This window comes from Mustela lutreola, chromosome 1 (assembly GCF_030435805.1).
Source record: "Mustela lutreola isolate mMusLut2 chromosome 1, mMusLut2.pri, whole genome shotgun sequence".
In the NCBI taxonomy this organism is placed as follows: Eukaryota; Metazoa; Chordata; class Mammalia; order Carnivora; family Mustelidae; genus Mustela; species Mustela lutreola.
Window position 1 is genome coordinate 269,643,969 of NC_081290.1, and position 22,491 is coordinate 269,666,459.

The 22,491-nt window shown below is 40.6% G+C and overlaps 1 protein-coding gene across 1 annotated transcript in view; it reads left to right on the forward strand.

Annotated features, from left to right (window-relative positions):
- Nucleotides 1–22,491, forward strand: part of HSD17B12 (hydroxysteroid 17-beta dehydrogenase 12) — a 161,110-nt gene that overhangs the window by 82,204 nt on the left and 56,415 nt on the right. The window contains exon 4 of the mRNA XM_059140306.1: nucleotides 19,110–19,217. Coding sequence (XP_058996289.1) covers nucleotides 19,110–19,217 — 108 coding nt within the window. The remainder of the gene's footprint in view (nucleotides 1–19,109; nucleotides 19,218–22,491) is intronic.

A 22,491-nucleotide genomic window follows, 5' to 3' on the forward strand; every position in this document is an offset into this window, starting at 1 on the left:
TTTTATTTTTCCGCACATACTGTCTGCTGTGCAAGATAGCATCTCATACGCATGCTGTTCTTTTTTTCTTTTTTTGACTTAATTTTTTTTTTTAATTTATTCATTTGAGAGAGATACAGAAGCAGAGAGAGCACAAGCAGGGGGAGAGGCAGAGGAAGAGGGAGAAGCAGACTCCCTGCTGAGCTAGGAGCCCAACATGGGGCTCGATCCCAGAACCTGGAGATCATGACCTGAGCTGAAGGCAAATGCTTAACCATCTGAGCCACCCAGGCATACGTCCTCCCACCTTTTTTAAAAAGATTTCATTTTTAAGTAATCCCTACACCCAACATGGGCTGGAACTTACAACCCTGAGATCAAGAGTTGCATGTTCCACTGACTGAGCCATCCAGGTGCCCTACACATGCTGTTCTTATAAATATGTGGCATTGCTACGTGTCATATACGTGAGTGACATAGTCACACATAAGGATATCATGTCTTGTGTTGTTTTAGTCTTCCTCCAGAAGATGTAGAAGCGTCTTTGCTAGTTTGTCTGTTTGTTTTTTAGAAGGGAGAGAAAGAGGGGAGGTTCAGAAGGAGAGGAGAGAATATCTTAAGCAGGCTCCATGCTCAGCACAGAGCCAACGGTGGTGGTGGTAGGGGGGGGCCTCAATCTCACAACCCTGACCTGAGCTGAAATCAGGGGTCTGATGCTTAACTAACTGAGCCACCAGGCACCCCTCTTACAAGTTTCTACTTAAATTCAATTTAGTTAACGTACAGTCTAATATTAGTCTCAGGTATACAATATAGTGATTCCACACTTACATACAACACCCATTGCTTTTTTTTTCATAAACAAAACTAACGACAGTGAAGTGCTTTTCCTGACTTCCCAATGAAATGTGATGTACTTTCATAGCTCTTAATTCTTATCTGCTTGTGGCATTTGATGAGGAATAGGAGTGGGTAAAAGGGAGGAAAAAGACATTGGCCTTTACTTACTTTTCCAGGTGACTTTTCAAATAAATAAATACAATTTTAAAAATAAAAAAAAAATAAAAGCCCTTTTAAAAAAACATACATACATACATACAGGATTTTAAAAGGTAAAAGGATATGTTACTGCAGAAGGCTGTTGGCTGAGGAACCAGTTCAGTGACCACCAGAAGTTGGCTGACAAACCCTGGGTGGGGGACAGAGAGAGAGCCCAAGTGCCCCGTTTCCAAGATTGAACACTTAAATTCCACACTATTCAGTTCAAAAGGGAACTCCTGGAGAACTAACCAAGATTTAGGAACTGGCATATAAATTTGCAGGCCCTGAAACCTGCTTTTGCTGGGAGACTCACGAGTGACTATGCCTTTTAAGGGAAAACTTGACTGAAATCAAGTTTAGTATGATGATAAGCAAAATTGAATGCCCAGGGTTTGTTGTTGTTGTTGTTTGTTTGTTTTTAAAGAAGTGTAATGGTTGTGCAGGCTCTAATACTTACAGTGTAACTGCTTCCTGGTGACTGATGCATAAAGGAGGCCAACATAAAACCAGAGGCTCCCTGCGTAAGTGTGCCATCTATTGCCAGAAAGCGTGTGTGGTCAGGAGTGTCACGTGAAGAGCATCTGGCATGTTTATGTCCATGAGAGGAGCAGCCTTAAGGGGAGACCTAACCATCTGATGCCTCTGGCCAGTTCTGCAGCCTGTGCTTGGGTGAACATTTGTAAGACATGCCTCAATGACTCTCCTATTTCTTCTATCCACATCTCTCCAGCAACTCCTCTAGCTTCTAATGAACACTTTCTTTTTTCTATTTTATTCTCTCTAGCCTGGCTTTTTTGATAGTTCTTATAGGCCTGGGAGCCAATCTTGACCTGAGGAGGTACTTTTATTCTTTTAAAATGACAAAGGCATTACTTATTTCCTGAAATTAATCAACTAATTAATTCAAACTGTATAGAATTATAATAAGTGAAAGTTGGTTCCCTTTTTCTCCTGTTCTCGGTCTATAAACACACACACACACACCTTTTGGTCTATTCTACTTCTATACGTTTATTCTACAGAAAATCTCTGATAACTGTACAGAGACTTGTATGCAGGTATTCACTTACAGAATGTTGCTTATGGAAGTGAAAAATGAGAAGTTATGTGAATGTGTGTCAGCGGCTCCATATTCCAGTGTCCTCTTCGTGCAAAGACAGGGCCCAAGCCTCAATGGAGATAGAAAGAGCTAGATTACTCTGTGTTACCAGATCAGCTCATACACAGGACAATGAGAACGGGAGCTTTTACCTCTTCTTGGTCAGTGATTCCTTCCAGACCTTGGTATGGATGATTGAAACTATAGCCGCGGAACCCCCTGGGTTGGTTAAGCATCTGTCTTCAGTAAGTCATGATCCAGAGTCCTAGGATCGGGGCCCACAGTGGGCTCCCTGCTCGATGGGGCATCTCCTTTTCCCTCTGTTCCTTCCCCTGCTTGTGTTCTCTTGCTCGCTCACTTTCTCAAATCAATAAAATATTTTAAAAAAATAAAATAAACTGCAGCCATGTGATCTATCACCTGCTTGACCATAGTTACGGGGGTAAAATAGAGACCAGTGTTCACAAATACTCTTGAACGCTTTGGCTCAGTATGGCTCTTTAATGTATTCCTCAAATTCTCTCCTCTATGACTTTATGCCTTTGTTGCCTGTGGTACAGCCATTCTCAGATTCTTCCCCAGACCTTGTCTTGATGTGGGCTTGATTACATGTAACCCCCTCTTGGATTGGAACTTATTTTGCATATTTTATTTGTATATGTGGGATTTTTTTCTCTTTTTTTTTTTAATCATGTCTTCAGCATGGGGAGGGATCCCGGAAGAGGGGCGAGGGGCATATGTGAGGAGGTTAGCCTTAGTTGCACCCCAAACTCTTTTTGGTCAAACTGCTTTTGGTGTTGGTGGTTAATGTGTAAACATTCTGTAGTTTCTCCATCCTTATTTTGTCTTTTTCATTGTTTTTCTAGATTTTATTTATTTGACAGAGAGAGACACAGCAAGAGAGGGAACACAAGCAGGGGGAGTGGGTGAGAGAGAAGCAGGCTTCCTGATGAGCAGGGAGCCCGGTGTAGGACTTGATCCCAGGACCAGGACCAAAACCCTAGGATTATTACCTGAGCTGAAGGCAGACGCTTAAGGACTGAGCCAACCCTGTTTTTGTTTTTAATAAGGTCTTGGTGACCTATAAAAGTTCTCCTGAATTCATTGGCATTCTGTTTTTTTTTTTTTTTTAACTTGCCATGATATATTCCCCTTCTCCAGTATAATAAATTCTTCCTTTGATCTTTGCTCATAATGTTTTGAATGATTGGTTAAATAAATTATGGACCAGCTATTCCGTATAATTAAAAAGGTCTATCTATATGAGGGTGCCTGGGTAGCTCAGTTGGTTAAGCGACTGCCTTTGGCTCAGGTCATGATCCCAGAGTCCTGGGATCGAGCCTCATGTTGGGCTCCCAGTTTAGCAGGGAGGCTGCTTCTCTATCTACTTTCGCTTCTCCCCCGTGCTCGTGTTCTCCACCCCTCTCTCTTCCCTGTCTCAAATCAATCAATCAGTCAGTCATTTTTAAAAGTCTCTTTGTAAAGCCATCTTTTTTATTTTTTTAAGATTTAATTTATTTGACAGAGAGAGAGAGCAAGGACAAGCGGGGGAGCCCCATGTGGGACTTGATCCCAGGATCCTGACCTGAGCCAAAGGCAGTCGCTTAACCAACTGAGCCACCCAGGCGTCCCGGAAGGCCATCTGTATTTAAAAAAAAAAAAAAAAAAATGCAAGTTGCAAAGTAGCTTAATTCGAGAACTTCTGGTGTTCCTTTTGCAAAACAGCAGTAACAAAACCCCCAAATGCTCAACTCATGAGCAAATTTTGTATGTATGTAACATAGAACATATGTAGGTATGTATCAAAAAAGGTCTGGGAGTTTGTAGCCCAGACTGTTCAGAGTAGTTATTTCTGGGGAGTAGTTAGACCAAAAATTTTTACTCTTTTGAGGGTCCTAGAGCTTTTTTTGTGAATCAAAAAGATACAAAAATGTATCCCTATAAAAATATGTATGTTTACAGTTGGCCCATGAACGATGTGGGGCTTAGGGGTGCTGACCCCCCCATTCAGTCAAAGATTCACATGTAACTTCTGTCTCTTCAAAAACGTAACTACTGGGGCACCTGGGTGGCTCAGTGGGTTAAAGCCTCTGCTCATGTCATGATCCCAGAGTCCTGGGATCGAGCCCCGCATCGGGTTCTCTGCTTGGCGGGAGCCTGCTTACTCCTCTCTCCTCTCTCTCTGCCTGCCTCTCTGCCTACTTGTGATCTCTGTCTGTCAAATAAATAAATAAGATCTTAAAAAAAAGTAACTACTAATAACCTATTGACAGGAAGCCTTCCCAATAACATAAAGTCCATTAACACATTTTGTGTGTGTTTTTTTTTAAAGATTTTATTTATTTATTTGACAGAGAGATTACAAGTAGGCAGAGAGGCAAGCAGAGAGAGAGAGGAGGAAGCAGGCTCCCTGCTGAGCAGAGAGCCCGATGCGGGACTCGATCCCAGGACCCTGAGATCATGACCTGAGCCGAAGGCAGCGGCTTAACCCACTGAGCCACCCAGGCGCCCCAACACATTTTGTGTTTTATATCTATTATATACTCTTTCTTACAATAAAGTAAGCTAGAGAATAGAAAATGCTATTAAGAAAGTCAGAAAGTAGGGCACTGGGTGGCTCAGTAGGTGGCACATCTGCCTTTGTTGTTCAAGGGTCAATTTACACATAGAATATTTTGCCTGCAATTTTACGGAATCGAGGAGTCCTCTGATAACTGCTGTGATTCAGCTAATGTATATTGCCATTATGGCCTAGCATCAATCTTGGTTCATCTGTTTTTAAGTACTGAGGAAAGTTTTGCCTTCATTCTAATATCTGTTGAGCTTCTACTACAGGACTTTGAGGCAACCAGATGGGTAATGGAAATGATATTGCACCTGTCAGCTATAGAGAAATACGATTAATATGAAAGAAAGTTTAGCCTATATTTCACTGAGCTTCTTTTTTAAAGGCCCATACTGTCCAGATCATTCCCCTAAATTCTAAGAAGGCGGTTTTATTATATATTAAGATAAATGGGACTAACTAATGTGTTTTAAATAAATAAAATTATATACACTTTTATATATTGTAGGTCATATATATATATATACACACACACACACAGACACACATATATATTCACACACACACACACACATATATATACACATATACACATACATACACACACTTCATGGTAAATAGGGTCCTCAAGAAAATCAGTATTTGGGACCACAGTTTTACTATTTTAAATTATAGAAGCTAATGGTATTGTATGTTTGTGTATTTATGGTATATTATTAGGCTTAGCTATGATTGATTTTAGTAACAGAAATTCCAATTGTAAAATTGTTTCTGTGGGCAGATGGGATTTACTTTTCAATATCTGTTTGGCATACTTTCTGGAAATGCTCTGGGCAAAGTATAGAGTTGCTTATATATGTTTAGCATGCAGAGCTTGTTTTGCTCCTACAAAGCTCAAATATTTATTTACATTTTTATCCACCAAGTAAAGGCCACAAAGCTATCTCTTCTGAAACTAAAGCCTAACTTACAGTATTTTATCGGCCTTTATTACTCAGTACTATCAGAATATTTGTGTGTTTAGCATGTAAGATGATTTACATTGTTCTGAACTCTGGAGGAGACCCCCAAGGCCTAACTACTGCATCTTTGGCTTCTCTGCAAAAGCATCTTCGGTGATGTGTCTTGGTTGCTGCTCTGTGGGACAGTCCCCAGTATATGCTTGTGTTGTGTCGAGGCAGTGTTGACACTGCCAATATTGGTTGCTAAGGCTTATAGTCCTTCCTGGGAGCAGGAACCACCCCAACTGCAATGAATAAACTCAGGACCCACATTTTGGTTTTAGGTATGTTTTCTAATTAAGGATCCAGGGGCCCTTGGAGAAATGGCTAGTTCAGGACTGGGGCTGGGAGAATGGAAGATGAGTCTGGAATATCTCTTAAGAGTATACTTATCTTGATGAGCAGTGAGAAGTATATAGAATTGTTGAGCCATTATATTGTACACCTGAAACTAATATAACACTGTGTGTTAATTAGACTTAAATAAGAAAAAGAAAAAAATGGGATTTTATATAGTCGCAAAGTATCCCCCTATAGAGTACCAAAATCCTTGTTGATTACAAAGGGAAAAATAGTAACTTTACAGGGGAGGAGCCTGACAGATACCTCCTTACTAGGAGATGAGAGTTATCTTTAGTCAGCAGTGGGACAGTTGAAACTTTGTGCCACCTGATAGGATGCAGTGAGAAGTACCACTTCTAGGATAGTCCTGCCAAGGATGCATGACTTAAGTCTAATCATGCAGGAACACACACACACACACACAAACTCCTAAGTTGAGGGATGCTCTATAAAGTAATTGGCCTGTAATCTTCAAGTGTCAAAATCATAAAGGTCAAGAGAAGGCTGAAAAGTGGTTCCAAATTGGAAGAGGCTAAACAAAACATGGCAGCTAAATGTGTGTCTGGTGATTCTGATTTGGATCCTTTCTCTGTAAAGGACATTGTTGTGACATTTGGTGAAACTCGATCAGCCTCCGAGGACTAGAGGCAGTAATGCATCAGTGTTAATTTCCTGATTTTGAAGGCTATCTGAGTTTTCGAGACTATAGGAAATACATACTGAAGCAACATTCATAAACTTTTTAGTCTCAGGACCCCTTTACAGCTCTTAAAATACTGAGGACTCCAAAGAGCTTTGGTTTATGTGTGATACAGCTGTGAATGTTAATTATCTTAGAAATTCAAACTGACTAATTAAAAAAATTTATTTAATTCATGTAAGAATAACAGTAAACCCATCGCATGTTCATATAACATTTTTTTGGCAGGAAAAACAACTATAGGTTCTGAAACAAAACAAATTCAGTGACAAGAGTGGCGGTTTCCATTTTTGCAAATCTATTTAATATCTGGCATGGTAGAAGACAGTTACATTTGCATATCTGCTTCTGCGTTTAGTCTGCTGTGATGTTATTTTGGTTGAAGTAGAAGAAAATCTGGCTTTACATGGTAGTGTAGTTGGAAAATAGCAAGTGATTTGATTTGAATGGCCTCCTCAGGTAATTGTGGATATTCTTCTTTGATACTACATCAAAACGCCATAAGGGGAGATTTCTTAAAAGTTAGTTGCACTATGGAATGGGAAAATGTGTCAATGGATTTTCGTACTCAGTTACATTAAAATCCATTTGTCCACCTCGCAGTTTGCACATGCTTTTTGTGCGTTAAGATTTTGTTAACTGTGTGCCTTGGTCATCAGACAGTATTGTTTCCTGAGTTTTGCAGATCTCACAAATGTTAAAATGGCAAGCCCCGCCATCATGGTTATTAATATCACTCCAATCTTATCAGAAAAATCTTTTCTCTCAAGCACATGAAAGTAGCTGCAAGCATTCCAAAACTCTGATACTTACTTTAAAAGCTCAAATTTTCAGGTCATGATCTTAAGGTCCCGGGATCGAGCCCCGCATCGCACGCAGGGAGCCTGCTCCCCGTCAGGCCCCCTCCCCCCGCTTTAAAAGCTCAAATTTTCTTCTGGACAATGAATACTGTTGGTTGTTTTTCTTAAAATGAGAGACTCCATTTTTAAAAATATGTCTGCTAGGGACGCCTGGGTGGCTCGGTTGGTTGGGCGGCTGCCTTCCGCTCGGGTCGTGGTCCCAGCATCCTGGGATCGAGTCCCACATGGGACTCTTGCTCAGCAGGGAGCCTGCTTCTCCCTCTGCCTCTGCCTGCCATTCTGTCTGCCTGTGCTCGCTCTCTCCCCCCCTCTCTCTCTGATAAATAAATAAAATCTTTAAAAATATATATATATGTCTGCTAAATATGAAGAAGCATGGTTTTTGTGCCCATTGTTCTTTCAAGTCAAAGGGCGCAGTGTGGGAACAGGGCCTAATGCCGCTTACATGACTCAGTTTCACGGATGTTTCTCCTCAGGACACCTGTCCTATTAGGTGCACAGAGAAAGTGCTTTATGCATACTTCCCATTGCCACACAGCACATGAAAAAGATGTGTCCTCAAGGGTACAATCATTAATAGAATTAATGATTTTACTGCTTCTTCAAGGGACATTTTTAAGTCAAAATGACTTGTTTTTCACTGCAAGTCTGTGAAGGATATAGTTAGGTGCTGCTGCTTGAATTCATGTTAAGGTTTTTACCTGCCATGCAGATAATGGTCATCTGAGTAATTTTGACTCTCAGCGACTCTCAAAGTCATGGACCACGCTTTGCACTGAAGTATTTATGGCTGATGGATGACATCTTGTTAGCAGCTGACTCTGACATCATTCAGGAAAGAAAGTTCCTTGTAGAGTATTTGCAACTTTTCTTTGCTTGACATTACTTCACAATTAAAAAACAAATGAATAAATAATGGCCTTTTAAATATTGAAAACTAAAATTTATGGGAATAATCATTTGCAAGTTTCAGCAATATACCAGTAAGTTCTTATGGAGATTAAATGATGTAATGTCACTTCGTAGAGTTCTTGGCATCTAGTTGATGCTCAGTGTCTTGCTGATGCTCAGTAATCGATGACCATAATACTCCTGTTCAGTTGGTAGAATGTTAGCTGCAACTGTATGTGTTTTTTTACTTTGTACCTCTGGGTTCTTCAGGGCACCTTAGAGTCAGGATGATTTGCATCAAGTTCTTATTCTTAGTTCTAAGAGTGCAGGAGAAAGAGACTCTAAATCAGGCATTCTTTTGCTTTTATTTTCGTTTGATATGTGAAAGCTATGCTCTTTTAACAATTTAAATGAAGAGGGCTTTTTTTTTTTGTGCGTGTTGAACAGAAAGATGGTTCTACTCTTGGCAAAATGTTGTTAAACTATATTTATCTTCAAAGTGTTAATTGCCATAAAGTAAATATTCATTTCAATAGCTGATATTTTAAATTTTATGGTAATTTTTTCAAAAGTTCCTCTTTTTTTTTTTTTTAAAGAAATAAAAGCAAGTGTTAAGCTTCCTTTTTCTAAATACCAAAATGAGAGACCCAGATCTTGAAAAGAATACTTTTTTCCTGTGGCAGGATTTCACAAAACCACAACAGAATCTTGTGAGAACAAAGTGACAGGTTAAAATAAAAAGTGGTTGCTTAAAAAAAAAAAAAAAAAGTAGCTCAATCAGAATTTTTAGAAGGTACCATGTGATATTTGACTTCTAATTAATTTTAGTTCTCTTTCGTTTTGAAAGATAAAGGGAGGAATATATGGATGTTTTTAAAAAAAATGTATCTTTTGCTTGCCAACTTGGTTTTTAGTTCATGATAATCCTGTCTGTAAAACTGGTCAACTCTGGGCCAAATCTCAGTGGTAGTAATTTCATTTTTTTAAGCCAACAAAGAGAGGGAAGCGAGCTACCTCAAGAAAAAACTCACTTTACTAAAAAAAATAGCAAACTTTTTTGGGTGATTTTATTTTTAAAAAATTTTTAAAGATTTTATTGATTTATTTGAGAGACAGAAAGAGAAATTGGGAGAGACCACAAACAGCAGGGTGGGGAGAGGGAGAAGCAGGCTCCCCACTGAGCAGGGAGCTAGATGTGGGGCTCAATCCCAGGACCTCAGGATCATGACCTGAGCTCAAGGCTGATGCTTAACTGACTGAGCCACCCAAGAGTCCCCTTTTTCTTCTTCTTCTTTTTTTTTTAAAGAATTTTTTATGATTTCAAAAAACACTGAGATGTAAGTATACGAACTTTGCCTCAGACGTAAAACTGTGAAGACTCTTGTGGCTCTAAGATATGATAGTTTATTTACCAGATTTCTAAACCAAAAGGATAAAACCATTGTGTCCTCTTCCCTAACGCAGTGTATCTAATCAGACCCTAACTCAGAAGAGTCTCCTAGCCTGCCTGCCTCTCTCCTTGGGGCCCTCCTTCCTCATGGCACTAGAGCAGAAGCTGCTGGGTTCTGTCCTTTTTGCCCACCATTTTTCATAACAGGCCGTGTGTCCTTTCTTCTGCCACTAGCATTTTTTCCTAACGTACAAGTGTGATCTTACACTTTCCAGTGGAGTGGCCTCATTATAGGGCTGCCGTCATAGGTGTGTGGCCTCTGCATTCCCACTTAGAAGGTCCCATACTTAGTTTGATGCTCTGCTGTGGTCATCTTGAAATTCATAATAATTTTTGAACAAGGGGCCCCACTTTTTTTTTTTTTTTTTAAAGATTTTATTTATTTGACAGACAGAGATCACAAGTAGGCAGAGAGGCAGGCAGATAGAGAGTGAGAGAAGGAAGCAGGCTCCCTGCTGAGCAGAGAGCCCGATGCGGGACTCGATCCCAGGACCCTGAGATCATGACCTGAGCCGAAGGCAGTGGCTTAACCCACTGAGCCACCCAGGGGCCCCACTTTTTATTTTGTTTGCACAGGCCTTGCCAATTATGTCTCTAGTCCTATTTATTATCTTGGCCCATAAAACCTCTGCCAGCTTCCTGCTACAGAATACTTTCTGTCCCGTCCTCCCTGTGCACTATATACTCTATCCACAGGAATTCTTAGAACATGATTTTCCTTTCCCCCACTTTCTGCCTCTGCTTACTTCTCCCCCTTCTCGGCATGGCCAATTTCCTACACAAGGACTCCACACAAATGTCACCTCCTATTTAAAATCCCACTCTGCAGGTGTGAGTTGCTTTCTCTTTGCACTTTTCGTTCATATAAATGAGCAACAGTTGGGTTCATGCAGATCTCCCTCACCAAAATATGACCTCTTTGAGAATATCTGCTGTTCCACTCAGGTTGAAATCTGATAGGCGTGCACGATTCAGGGGGTACTTTTCGAATTTACTTAGTCAAAACATAGATACTGAACTCCTAAAGTGGAATCAGGGCCTAATGGGCTCTGAGTGTGTGGTGGCAGAGGAAGACCCAGACATGGACACTCCTCTCGTAGCTGACAGTTTAGAGAGTGAGATGCTTTATTTGGTTTGCAAATGCCTGTGCCCCCCAGTAAATGAATGAGTGTACGCTGAGGCTTTCGGGTCTTAGTTTAGGATGGGAAATCTGCCTTCATGAAAAGTGGTGCTGGCGGGGTAGGCACCCGGAAAACCAGAAAATCTTGCATTTGGAAGCTGCCCTCGCTTCGTTTTGTGACATTAAGGAGAAGGCTGGGTTGTCAGCAGAGTTCTCGGGTTCTTTCATCAAATCCGAGACATCAGTGATCATGAAACAATGAGGTAGCTTGTAAGCATTAAGAAAGAAAAGTCACCGGTTAAACTGGCATGGCATCAAGTGTATGGCATCCTGATTTCAGAGACAAAAAAGTAAGTAAAAATGTGCCTTTTGGAACCAATAAAACAGAGTAATTCAAAGGTTAATTACAGGCAGATTGAGTCAAAGAAATCCTTGGACACAAAAGGCATTTCTAAAAATAGCATAACATGACCATTGATTCCATGAATAATATAGTAATAAAGAAGTCACTTTTTAGAGTAGAGTTGGATGTGCTTATGCAGCTGATGCAAAGAGGAAAGAGTGAACGGTGCAGAAAATTCGTGTGGCAGCCTGCGCTGTTGAGGACAGAAACAACTGTATGTGATGTGGTCCTCTTTTAGATGCTGACAGGTCTACGGAAAGCAAACATTTGTGTAAGACTTGACAGCTGCCTTCATACATTCTCACATACTCACAAGAACTCTGTAGGGTGGGCATTATTTCTTGCAGTAAGGGGATTCCTGCAGGTGAAAAGGCTTGAGTGAAGGGCCCTCAGCCAACAAGTGGCTGAGTTGACAGCCACGTCCAGGGTGTCTAATTGCATCCCACACTTTTTTGAACAAACTGTGTTTGGGTCAGCTCAGGCTGCTGTAACAAAATGTCATGGTCCACCTATCTTAAAGAAGACACATTTATTTCTCACAGTTCTGCAGGCTGGGAAGTCCCCGATCAGGGTTCTGGCAGATTCAGTTCCTGGTGAGGGCCCCTGTTAGATGGCTGCCTTCACACTGATGAGAAGATGGCCTTTCGTTGGTGCGTGCCTGTGAGGAGAGAGCTCTCTCTGTCTTCTTCTCAAGAGGACAATAATTCCATTAGGAGAACCTCATCCTCCTGACCTCATCAGAACCTAGTTACCTCCCCATGGTTCCACCTCCTGATATTATTGCTTGGGGGGGTCGGGCTTCAACACATGAATTTGGAGGGACACAAACACTCTGCTTATTACATCATATTAATGACATCATCTTGGAATCTTTAGTAATGTTAGGAATACCTTTTGCATTTTTTCTCACCTCAGAACATAAAATTCAGATGTTTCCATTAGCAGACTTTTGTTATGTTTTGATAATTTATTCCCCAAGTTTAGAAAATAAACATTCTTATTTGAAAATTTTTTCGAAAGTGACTTGCCCACCTGAACTCAGTGTTGAACTCAGGCTTTCAAAAGAAAAGAATCTATTCATGTGCTCTCAATAGAACAAATTCACATCGTATATGGTTTTTATTTATTTCAGTTGTTGTTCTAGTTAAATAGCCTGTAATGAACAAAATATAATAACCTTGGCTTAAAATAAAGAAATAGTTGGTTTGGGATGGAGTCTTGGTGATAGTATTAATGGATTTTTTTTTTTTTTTGACTGGAAGTGGGTCTCTTCATATGAGATTAAAATGATCATGAGAGTGTTTTCAAGGGCAATGAAAAAAAGAAATGGACCATTATTTGTGTAGCATCTCTGATAATTATAATTAAATGGGTCTTTAAAAATGGAGTCAGATGAATTATTCCCTTCTAGGGCACAATCACCGTTTCTCCATAGCTACACAAGGGAGGCTTTCTCCGTGGAGAGGTATCTCACCCTGAGGGGTAGGGGTGGAGGGAGATGGTAAGATCTCAGGGCCAAAAAGGAAAACAGCAAAAGGAGGGAAGTAGAGGGAATTTAGTTAGGGGACATTTTGTTCTTTGCTTTCCCCTTAAAATTAGAGAAAGTACAAAAGACTCATTGTGCTTTTTACGTTTGTAAATACTCTAAAACATTTTATGTGAAAACAGAGGGGTTTTTGAAACATGCAATATATTTTTATGGTTCTGAATTGCATTTAATGAATTTAGATTTTAAAAGCCAAAATTGGTAGGTGTTGAGTATAGTGCCATTTCCCCAAGAGTCGCTCCTCTCCCCTAATTATCTTTTTCAGGACTGGGGTTAGGGAGAGTGGTCCTTGACTAAAATTATCTTCAACCTTCATCTCTGTGTCCTGTGTTAAGCTCCTAGAGTACTTTATTCACAAGACTGGATGGTTTTCTACAACTCTAAAATGTTTCCGCCTCTATGAGAATGGTAGTCCAACCCATGCAGGGCAAATCGAGGGACTGAGATGTTTCTCAGTTTATCTTAATACTTTCAAATGCCTAATAGTAAGAACTTTATGTTTTTATGCCTCATAATGGACGTCTATTACCAGCACATAGTTTTATTTCTATAAGAAAGAGTTTAAGAAGTTACTGAGAAGATGATTTTAATAAATTGGCTGTGTCAGCCTTGATGTATTTACTCACTCAGCAGACATTTGAGTGAGGCCTCAGCAGGCCTTGTGCTGGGTGCTGGATATACAAAGATGACAGAGAATGATCTGTGTTTGTTAGGAAATGGACTGTTGGCATAATATATTATGAGTTTACTAAGGATATATAGAAGGTCTCTAGGAACATAGCTTAGAGAGTAAGTAAGTAGTTTTATGTTGGAGGAAATGGGAATCCTGAAAAGACAGTCCACAGGGCTGGTGACATAACTTGAATCTTAAATGATGAAATTTATAATATGGAAAAGATGGGGAAGAGTGAAATGTAGTAAGAATTTCATAATGGATAGCACCTGGAACTTAAGGGGAAAAGCAGATTGTTTATTTGGAACAGATGTAGGGACAAAGGAGAATTAATATTTTTTTGTTTTATTAATAGAAAAATTATTAATGGTGCATGAGTTTATGTACATTAGGTCTCTTCTCTAACATTCTCAGGCCCCCCCCTTCCCCTAGGCACCAAGACGAAAAATGAGGAGTCTTCCTAAGACTTAAACAATTATTCTTAGGGGAAGACTGTTAAAGTTAAGAGATGTCAATGTTTTGAGCAAAATAAAAATAATGATGATGGCCAGACCTAGAAGTATGTTAAACAAAAGGCTACTCTGAATATGTTTCAGAATATTTGTAGGCATGAACCTAAAGGTGTGTAAGTTTTAATACTGAGAGGTGTTAGCAACATCTTGAGGCTACTTATAAGTGCAGTCTCTTCTCTGTCCTTTCAATATTTGACCTTGAACTGATTTATAATCCTCTAAGTAAAAATCAGCCATGTAACTGGAGGAGCAGGACATCCATACTTGGAAGTGGTGGAGTGTCTTGGAGCTGGGAGGGTATTCGGTGTTATTAGCTCTATAGTTATAAATAATATTTCTTCCTCTTATTCTGCTATTGTAGTTGGGTAGCTTTCAGTGGACTAGTAGATACAAAGGAATAATGGTATCATCTCAGCTATTTCTTAGCTGTGTTCCCTTCAAGCCAGAGCTGATTATCTGCCTCCATTTCTGGTGAGTTGGCTGCCATGAACAGCTCATACCACTCATCAGCTCTTTGCTTCTTAGGTTTTGGTCTTTGCCACTAGGTCGAGAAACAGTGGGCCAAGGCCATCTCAGAATCACTTCAGTCTGCAAAAAGGGAGGAGGGCACAATTGTATTTGGCCACAATTGTAAATAGCAGGATGCCAGCCTATTCAATTTCAAATACCAAGCGGTTTGACGGTAGGAATAATCAACAGTGTTGAGTATCTTTGCAAAATGGTATGTAACGTTCTAATAACAGCATCCTTTAGTTCTTTAATTTCTTAAAGAATTTACAACCACAAGATTTTACCCTGAGACACTGAGTAAATGGTGAGCCTGGAGGGAATGCTACATTGTCATCCTTCATAAATTTAATTGAAATGTTTAATGTAACCCCAGTGAAAACAGACTAAACAAGTAAGGATAACCAATAAACTTTTGAAAGAATAATAATGAAGAAAATTGCACCACTAGAAATATTAAAACTTGTCTTAAAGCTAGAATAATTATAACCAGGGCATGATGAAAGTACAGAAAATAGGATAGTGAATAGACCATAATTTGGAATCAGAAACTGGCAGGTACAAGCTGTCCAATGGCTTTATACTCCCACCTCGGTCAGTCATTGGATGTGGATGTTATGGGAGAGGCACGATCTGGGTCTGGGCAGCTCTCTGAAACCGAGGCAGTCCCCAAAGGGCCTGGCACCTGAACTCTGTCTGCGGATGACTCTCTTGCAGCTGGGGCAACCAGAATTTCTTCGAAGGGACATTTGAGGGGCTGTGTCTTTCCATAGGAATACCCAAATTGTTTGTCTTTATCCTACACTTACAGTATATTTTATTTATTTAATTACAGCTGTCATGCCTTGTGCCTTTGTGGTGGGTAAGGATCAGAGTACTCAAAAGTAACCTCTCTAAGTCTTTGATCAAGTTCTTATTCTTCCCCATCAGTGGGTTGTTGCTGAGTGGTGTGGACTTATGGTGGTCTTAAGAAGAGCCAGGGTTTAGGGAGAGGGGGAAGGTGGCAATGAAAGCTGTATTATGGGTATCTCCTTGTGTTCCAGGTGCTTTGATACATCCTAAAATTAGAGGATGTTTGTTCGTCGTTCGTCTGCTTTGGCTTCTGCTGGCAGGGTCAGATGAGGGCTGGTGGTTATGGGGAAGGAGGAGATGCCTGGATTTATTTCCTCAGTTCCCTAAAGAAGCCAGTTACCTCCCATCTCAGCTTTTTGGAACACTCATCAGAATTCTCTCCTAATTGCCTGGACCCAGAGAGTGAAGTATGTCCTGTCCTGTTCTTCTGTACATGGTCTCACTCAACTTGGTGATGGTAGTGGGGAAAGTACTCGGAATTCGTGAAGCCCAGCTATGGACCAGGTCTCCTAATTCTGGGAAAGGAAATGTGAGGGGAGTTTGCTGGACTCTCTGGGGGAAGTTTTCCTCACTCTATAAAAGGGAAATATAAGAGGTTGTCCTATTTCTGCCATTGCACATTGCCATCTGTATGGGATACTTGGAAGGGCAGTGGCCCTCATGAAACCAGGATGGGGAGCCAGCCTAACGGAATAAGAGAGGAGGGAGGAAAGACCCTGGATCCTTTGTGATACTGTTGAACAACTGAATAAAATAGACCCAAGCTCTTGTCATCACAAAGCTTGATTCTGGTGGAGGCAGATAACAAATGCGCATGTGTTATTAAGAAGATGGTTAAGTGCCATGGAATGAAATAAAGCCGGGGCTGGGGGGTGGGGGCAAGGCATGCATGCTATGGAGGAGTAGAAAGCTTCCCTGAGGAGGTAACATTTGCGTTAAGACCCAACAGAAACAAGGGATATGGAAGAGCATTGCAGGCGGAGGGAACAGTAAGTGCAAAAGCCCTGAATGTGTTTGGGGGTTATTCTGAGTTTAAAGAATTGCTCAAGGGGCATCTGGGTGGCTTAGTTGTTAAGCATTGGACTCTTGATTTGGGCTTGGGTCATGCTCTCAAGGGTCCTGGGGTTGAGCTCTGCAAAGGGCTCTGCTTTCAGCGGGGAGTCTACTTATCCCTCTTCCTCTCCTCCTTCCCCACACCCCCCATAACGTGTGCACATGCTCCCTCTCTCTCAAATAAATAAAATCTTAAAAAAAGAGAGAGAGAATGCTCAGGGCCTGTATGGCTAGAGCCCAGGACAGTGAGAAGAGTAGGGAGGTGGAGGTCAGTTCAGAGTGCTATTAGGCCATTGCCACAGACTGTGACTCTTACCAAAGCCAGCTGGAGCTCTGAGAGTGTGTGAGGGGCTTGGGGAGGTGATCAGACAGTCCTACATTGCAGAAGCAGCAGCTCGTGCTGGAGGCAGTGGCAAAAAGGTAGAAAAGCAGTGTTAACTGAACTAGGACATGATTCAGGGCAATCCAGGAGCAAGTTCAAAATTGGATTTATTTTGAAGAGCTTGCATCAGTAGCCATTTTGCTTATCCAAATGTGAGTACAAAGAGAAGCTTACTTGGGGGTTCTTATTAAATAAAATGACATTCTTTCCAAAAGGGCCTCTGAATATGTTTAGCAGCCTATCTATACAAGACTCTACATTATAAGTACCTCCACCAAATCCTGTGAGATTTAAAAGAGTAAATCTGATTCAGGAGTTGTGAGGTGGCTTTTATTACTAGAGAGAATTTTCTTAAATGTCAATCTATAGCACTTGTGTGGAAGCATACTTTGTTTATCTCAAAATATATAGATAAATTTATATCATTTCATTCCTGAATGAAGTTTTACATTTAATAAAAGGTATCCTTCAGCCTTTTGATTTGGGTCTTTTTTTTCCTTGAGAATCTGTGGCTCTAATAAGGGCAGTGTTCTCTACTTACTGGTGGTAAATCCTGGGAAGCATTTATAGTAAGACCTGTTGGATGAGCTATTGTGAAGTGACAGCCTAGTCTGTGGCTCCCCATTACATGAACACATACAGTAACTCATTTATTATGGAATTGTAGGTGTGTCTAAGATTTTATTTATTTATCTGAGAGAGCGTGAGTGTAAGAGAGGAGAGAAGAAAGAGGGCGGGATGGGGAGGGAGAGGGAGAAGCAGACTCCCCGCTGAGTGGGGCAGCCTGACGTAGGGCCTGATCTTTGGATGCTGGGATTGTGACCTGAGCCAAAGGCACATGGAGTCTCCTAGGCACCCCAACACCAGATACGGAATTTTCTAGGTTACATATTCTCCTCTCCAGTTAATTCATGGATTCCTACCTCAGGTCAGTTCTTCTCACTAAGACTAAGAACCAGAACTCTTGTGAACCAGCTCGGTTGTAGGCAGAACTCCTTTTAGATCAAGAACGGTAGCGTCCTATATGGAGTAACATTCCATACTCTGAGATGAGCCAACATCGACTTTGAATGAAGAAAAATTTATTTTTTGGAAGCAGGATTTTTAAATTAATTCTTTTGAATTCTCATCAAGTTCCAAAGAGTAAACATTTTTAGCCACCTGAACTGCACTAGGTGAAGTAAGTGTGGGGTTAGTGGAGGAGAGAGGAGACTTAACATTTATGGAGTGCCTTCTGTATACCACCAGATAATATTTGAGCCTTGGATCATGGGTTGGGTAGCATTACTTTCATTTTCATTTTCAGAGGATGCTGAGGCTCTTGGAGGATATGTGACTATTACTCAGTTATTTAGCAAATAGATATGAAAATAAAATTGGTACCCGTGACTGGAAGACCTCACAGTTCATGCCTTCTCAAATGCGCTCACGAAAGAGAGTGAAAGTAACATTTGACGTTACATCAATAAGTTGGTTTCTTCAGAGTCCCGTTTCTCAATGTGTGATTTCTATTAGCTCTGTGTGTACTTCCGTCGTCCTGAGCACAGCAGAACAACGAGGTCTGTCTTCTGTCACTTTGTAGCTCTGTTCACTGTGCATTTTTTGTGGGTGTTTTTAATGTGGTGACCATTAACTATTAACCAAGGCGTTAAATTCCATGATGATCATATTCATTTTCTTTCCATTTTAATAAGATGGATTTTTATTTATCACTGTTTAAAACATTTTGCAACATAAACCCTTCTGTCTGAAATTATGAAGTATCACTTTGTCACAAAATCAGTCACAAAATCAGTGATATTTAAAGAGTATATAACATTATGGTATGAAACATGTTTTATTATTTGTACCTAAGGGTCTAAAAAGGAGTTATTATTGATTTATAGAAGGAGAACTGATTAAGGAACATTCAGCCAGCTCCAGAACAACATTGGAGTTTTTATTGTGGGATTATTGTGTTGACTCTGTATCATCTCTTAGATGGTCTCATGATTGCTTAACATGATTTTGGTCTAAATTTCATATCAGACTGGGACGGGGGGAAGAGTTTGAATAGGTGGTGTCATAAAATGCTTTAATCTTAATTGCCATGCTATAATTTTCCTTCTCTCTATTTATGTTTTTTTCTCTAGGAGAAAAATTCAAGGTGGAAACAAGAACCGTTGCTGTTGACTTTGCATCAGAAGATATTTATGATAAAATTAAAACAAGCTTGGCAGGTCTTAAAATTGGTGTTTTAGGTTTGTATCTTTGCCACATTTATAGCTTCATCTTGCACTTTCTTATTTCACTTTTACTATGACTGTATGCTTTCTTTTTAGATCTTAGGTATCCAGTCAGTAAAATGAGTATTGAGAAGAAAATTGTCTTTTTATTACAATTGATTGTGAGATGACATTATATACATTTGGGTCTTTGTTTTTAGTTGTGTTTTAATGACTTTTTACAGTTTGGGTTATTTTCTCTGTCTGCTTTATTTTCTGTCTCTCATTCTCTTTTGTATAGATGTATGTATTTTTAAAGATTTGTTTATTTGAGAGACAGAGAGAGGAAGAGCGTGTGCATGCATGTGTGGGAGAGGGGCCGAGGTAGAGGGAGAGAATCTCAAGCAGAACTTCCCACAGAGCTCAGAGCACGATGGAGGGCTCGGTCCTGGGACCCTGAGATCATGACCTGAGCCAAAATCAAGAGCTGGCTGCTTAACTGACTGTGTCACCCAAGTGCCCCTCTTTTGTGTATATTTAGATATGGTTATAACATAATAATTATTTAAGGTGGGTGATGCTGACCCTTTTTGATAGTTGAAGAAATGAAGGCTAAGGGAAGTGTTTCTCAGCTTTCTGTTTGTTAACTACCCTCCTCTTATCGAAGGAGGCTTTTTCAACATTATTTTCCTCTCATCTTCCCTCTCATGAAATTTTTATTTTTAAGATTTTATTTATTTATTTGACACAGAGAGAGAGAGAGATCACAAGTAGGCAGAGAGGCAGGCAGGGGGGTGCTGTGTGAAGCAGGCTCCCCGCCGAGCAGAGAGTCTGACTCGGGGCTTGATCCCAGGACCCTGGGTTCAAGACCTGAGCCGAAGAGAGAGGCCTTAACGACTGAGCCACCCAGGCGCCCCCTCTCATGAAATTTTAACACCACAGGTACACTGTATGTCTTCTCTCTGTGCTTTGACAGACAAAGCATACGATCTCACACTGCCCACCCCTGAACCAGTTTTAGTACTCTGGCAATGAGCTCACCAAAGCTGCGAACACGTGGCCGAGAGACTTGTCTAAGGTCTCATGAGAACTGAGTGATACAGTTGGGGATTCTGTTTGTTTTTCCTAAGTCTGCTCCTCCCTTTTGTTACACCTCAGCCATGTTTCTCTTTCTTTCATTATGAAAAACCAGTGCTTTTGCTGAGGTGGGACAAGTGTTGGAAATTATTATGGAAAAGATTCACCAGATTTTAAGGGGAAATGGGGGCTTTGGAAAGTTACCCACCATTTTTTGAGTCCTTTCCAGAAAGAAACAGCATCTAGTTTGGAAAAAAGTTGCTTCTTCGCTAAATCTCTTTATCCCACTGGCTAAATTGGTGTTAACCTGGTAATTTGCCATTGTTTTCTTTTGAGGGATTATCAAAGGAGGAAAATAAAGAGAAAATATATTTTTTTAAAGTTTCCTAACATTTCTTTAGTCAAGACCTTACCTCCCTTCTTCATTCTATAAAAGAATGGTCTTTTATGTAATTTCTGCCTAAGGCAAGAAAAGAAACGAGTTAAATGCACATAGCCTACTTCCGTAACCTTGGACCTGCAGTTCCTCCTGGCTTTGACACGCTCTCTGCTTCCGCTCCTGCCTGGTCTGTTTCACATAGCCCCATGCCCTTCCTACCCACCCTGCTACTTTCCCGCTTCTGGGAGAGCCCATGGCAAAAGGTGAATGGAGACACGGGCTTGATTTTTGCCTCTGTATCTACATGTTCTTCTCAAAATACATGTATTCCTGGACTCTTTTACAAGTTCTTCTTCTTTAGCCTAGTTCTAGCGAGGCTAGAGTAACATCTATAAAGCTCTTGACTTCTTAAAATTTCCTCATCAGTAGCAGCTGTAAGTCTATCCGTGTCACCCCTTTCAAACTAGTCATGTGATGACTGGACTGGGGGATGAAGGCTGGCTTATGCATGGAGGTAGATTGCGGATCCCTAAGGAGAAGAAACGAGACTTATCTTGAACTTGTAATCTTGGAGAATGATTTTCTTTCAGAAATAGCTCATGATTGTTATAAGCTTTGCATAACTTTTAGCTTCTTTTCACTGGGTAACTTTGAAACTGCGGATACTCTGGGACTGTGACATTGAAGATGGAAAATGTCAGGCATCTTTTTCCCAGAGGGCTGGAGGATTATAAAAGGCATTCTTCAGCTGGTCTTTTCCCGACTCAACGTGTAGAAAGTTTAGATCGTGTAGAAAGTAGAGGTCTGTCAAGGATGAGAGTACAGGGCACATGGTTCCCAAGCACTTTTTCCCCACTTCTAGAATCCTAGGACTCGTATCAGCACATCCGCGCTGCATTGAGACTTGAAGACTGATGTTTTCCAGCCCTCATATACAAGTGGAACCATTGTTTCGTAATTCAGCTCCTTAGTAAATTGTAACATGGGGCTAGCAGTTTGTACCCTCTTTACTCATTCATTCATTCACTCATCCATTCGTGAAAAAACTAGAGACACAGCAATGAACAGGAAGGTGCCTGACCTCATGTAGTATGATGTCTAATAGGAAAGACAGCACTTCTGAGAAGGGCAGGGCAGGATGTAATAAGAATGTAAAGGAAAGAGGGGATTGATACAGGGTAAGTGATGGTGACCTGGCCCTGTCACTGGGGTAGGAGAAAGGAGGAGTCCAGAAGTATTTAGGAAGTAAATGAAGTAGAATTTCACAAGAGATTGTGGGATGAAGGAAAAGAGAGAAGTCATGGGCAACTTTGAGGTTTCTGACTTGAGAACCTAGTTAATGAGGCCATTTACTGAAATGGGGACTCCTGGGACAATCTTTTTTGGAATGAGGATCATTTAAATTTGGGGTTCCTCCAGAATGTCCGAGTGGGATTGTTAAGTTGGTAGTGGGTATATGGATCTAGGTTTTATTTATGTATTATAGGGATCTCTCTCTCTCTCTCTCTCTCTCTTTTAAGTTCATTTATTTTTACTTATCTCTGCAGCCACTGTGGGGCTCAGACTCACAACCCTAAGGGCAAGAGTCACATGCTCTACCAACTGAGCCAGCTAGGTGTCCTGGATCTAGGTATTAGTAGAGCTTTTAATAGGAGAGAGAGTTTGGAGAGTATCATTGAAGCATCGAGACTGGAGATCATCCAAGGGGAATATAAAGAAAACTGAGGACAGAGCTCTTTTAGTTCCCTTCCTTGTCATCAAAGGCTGCCTAGAATATATAGCATGAAGGAGGGATAGTTTTTTGCACAAGTTCAACACTGTCTGATTGAAATATAGAAGTACAATATGAGCCAC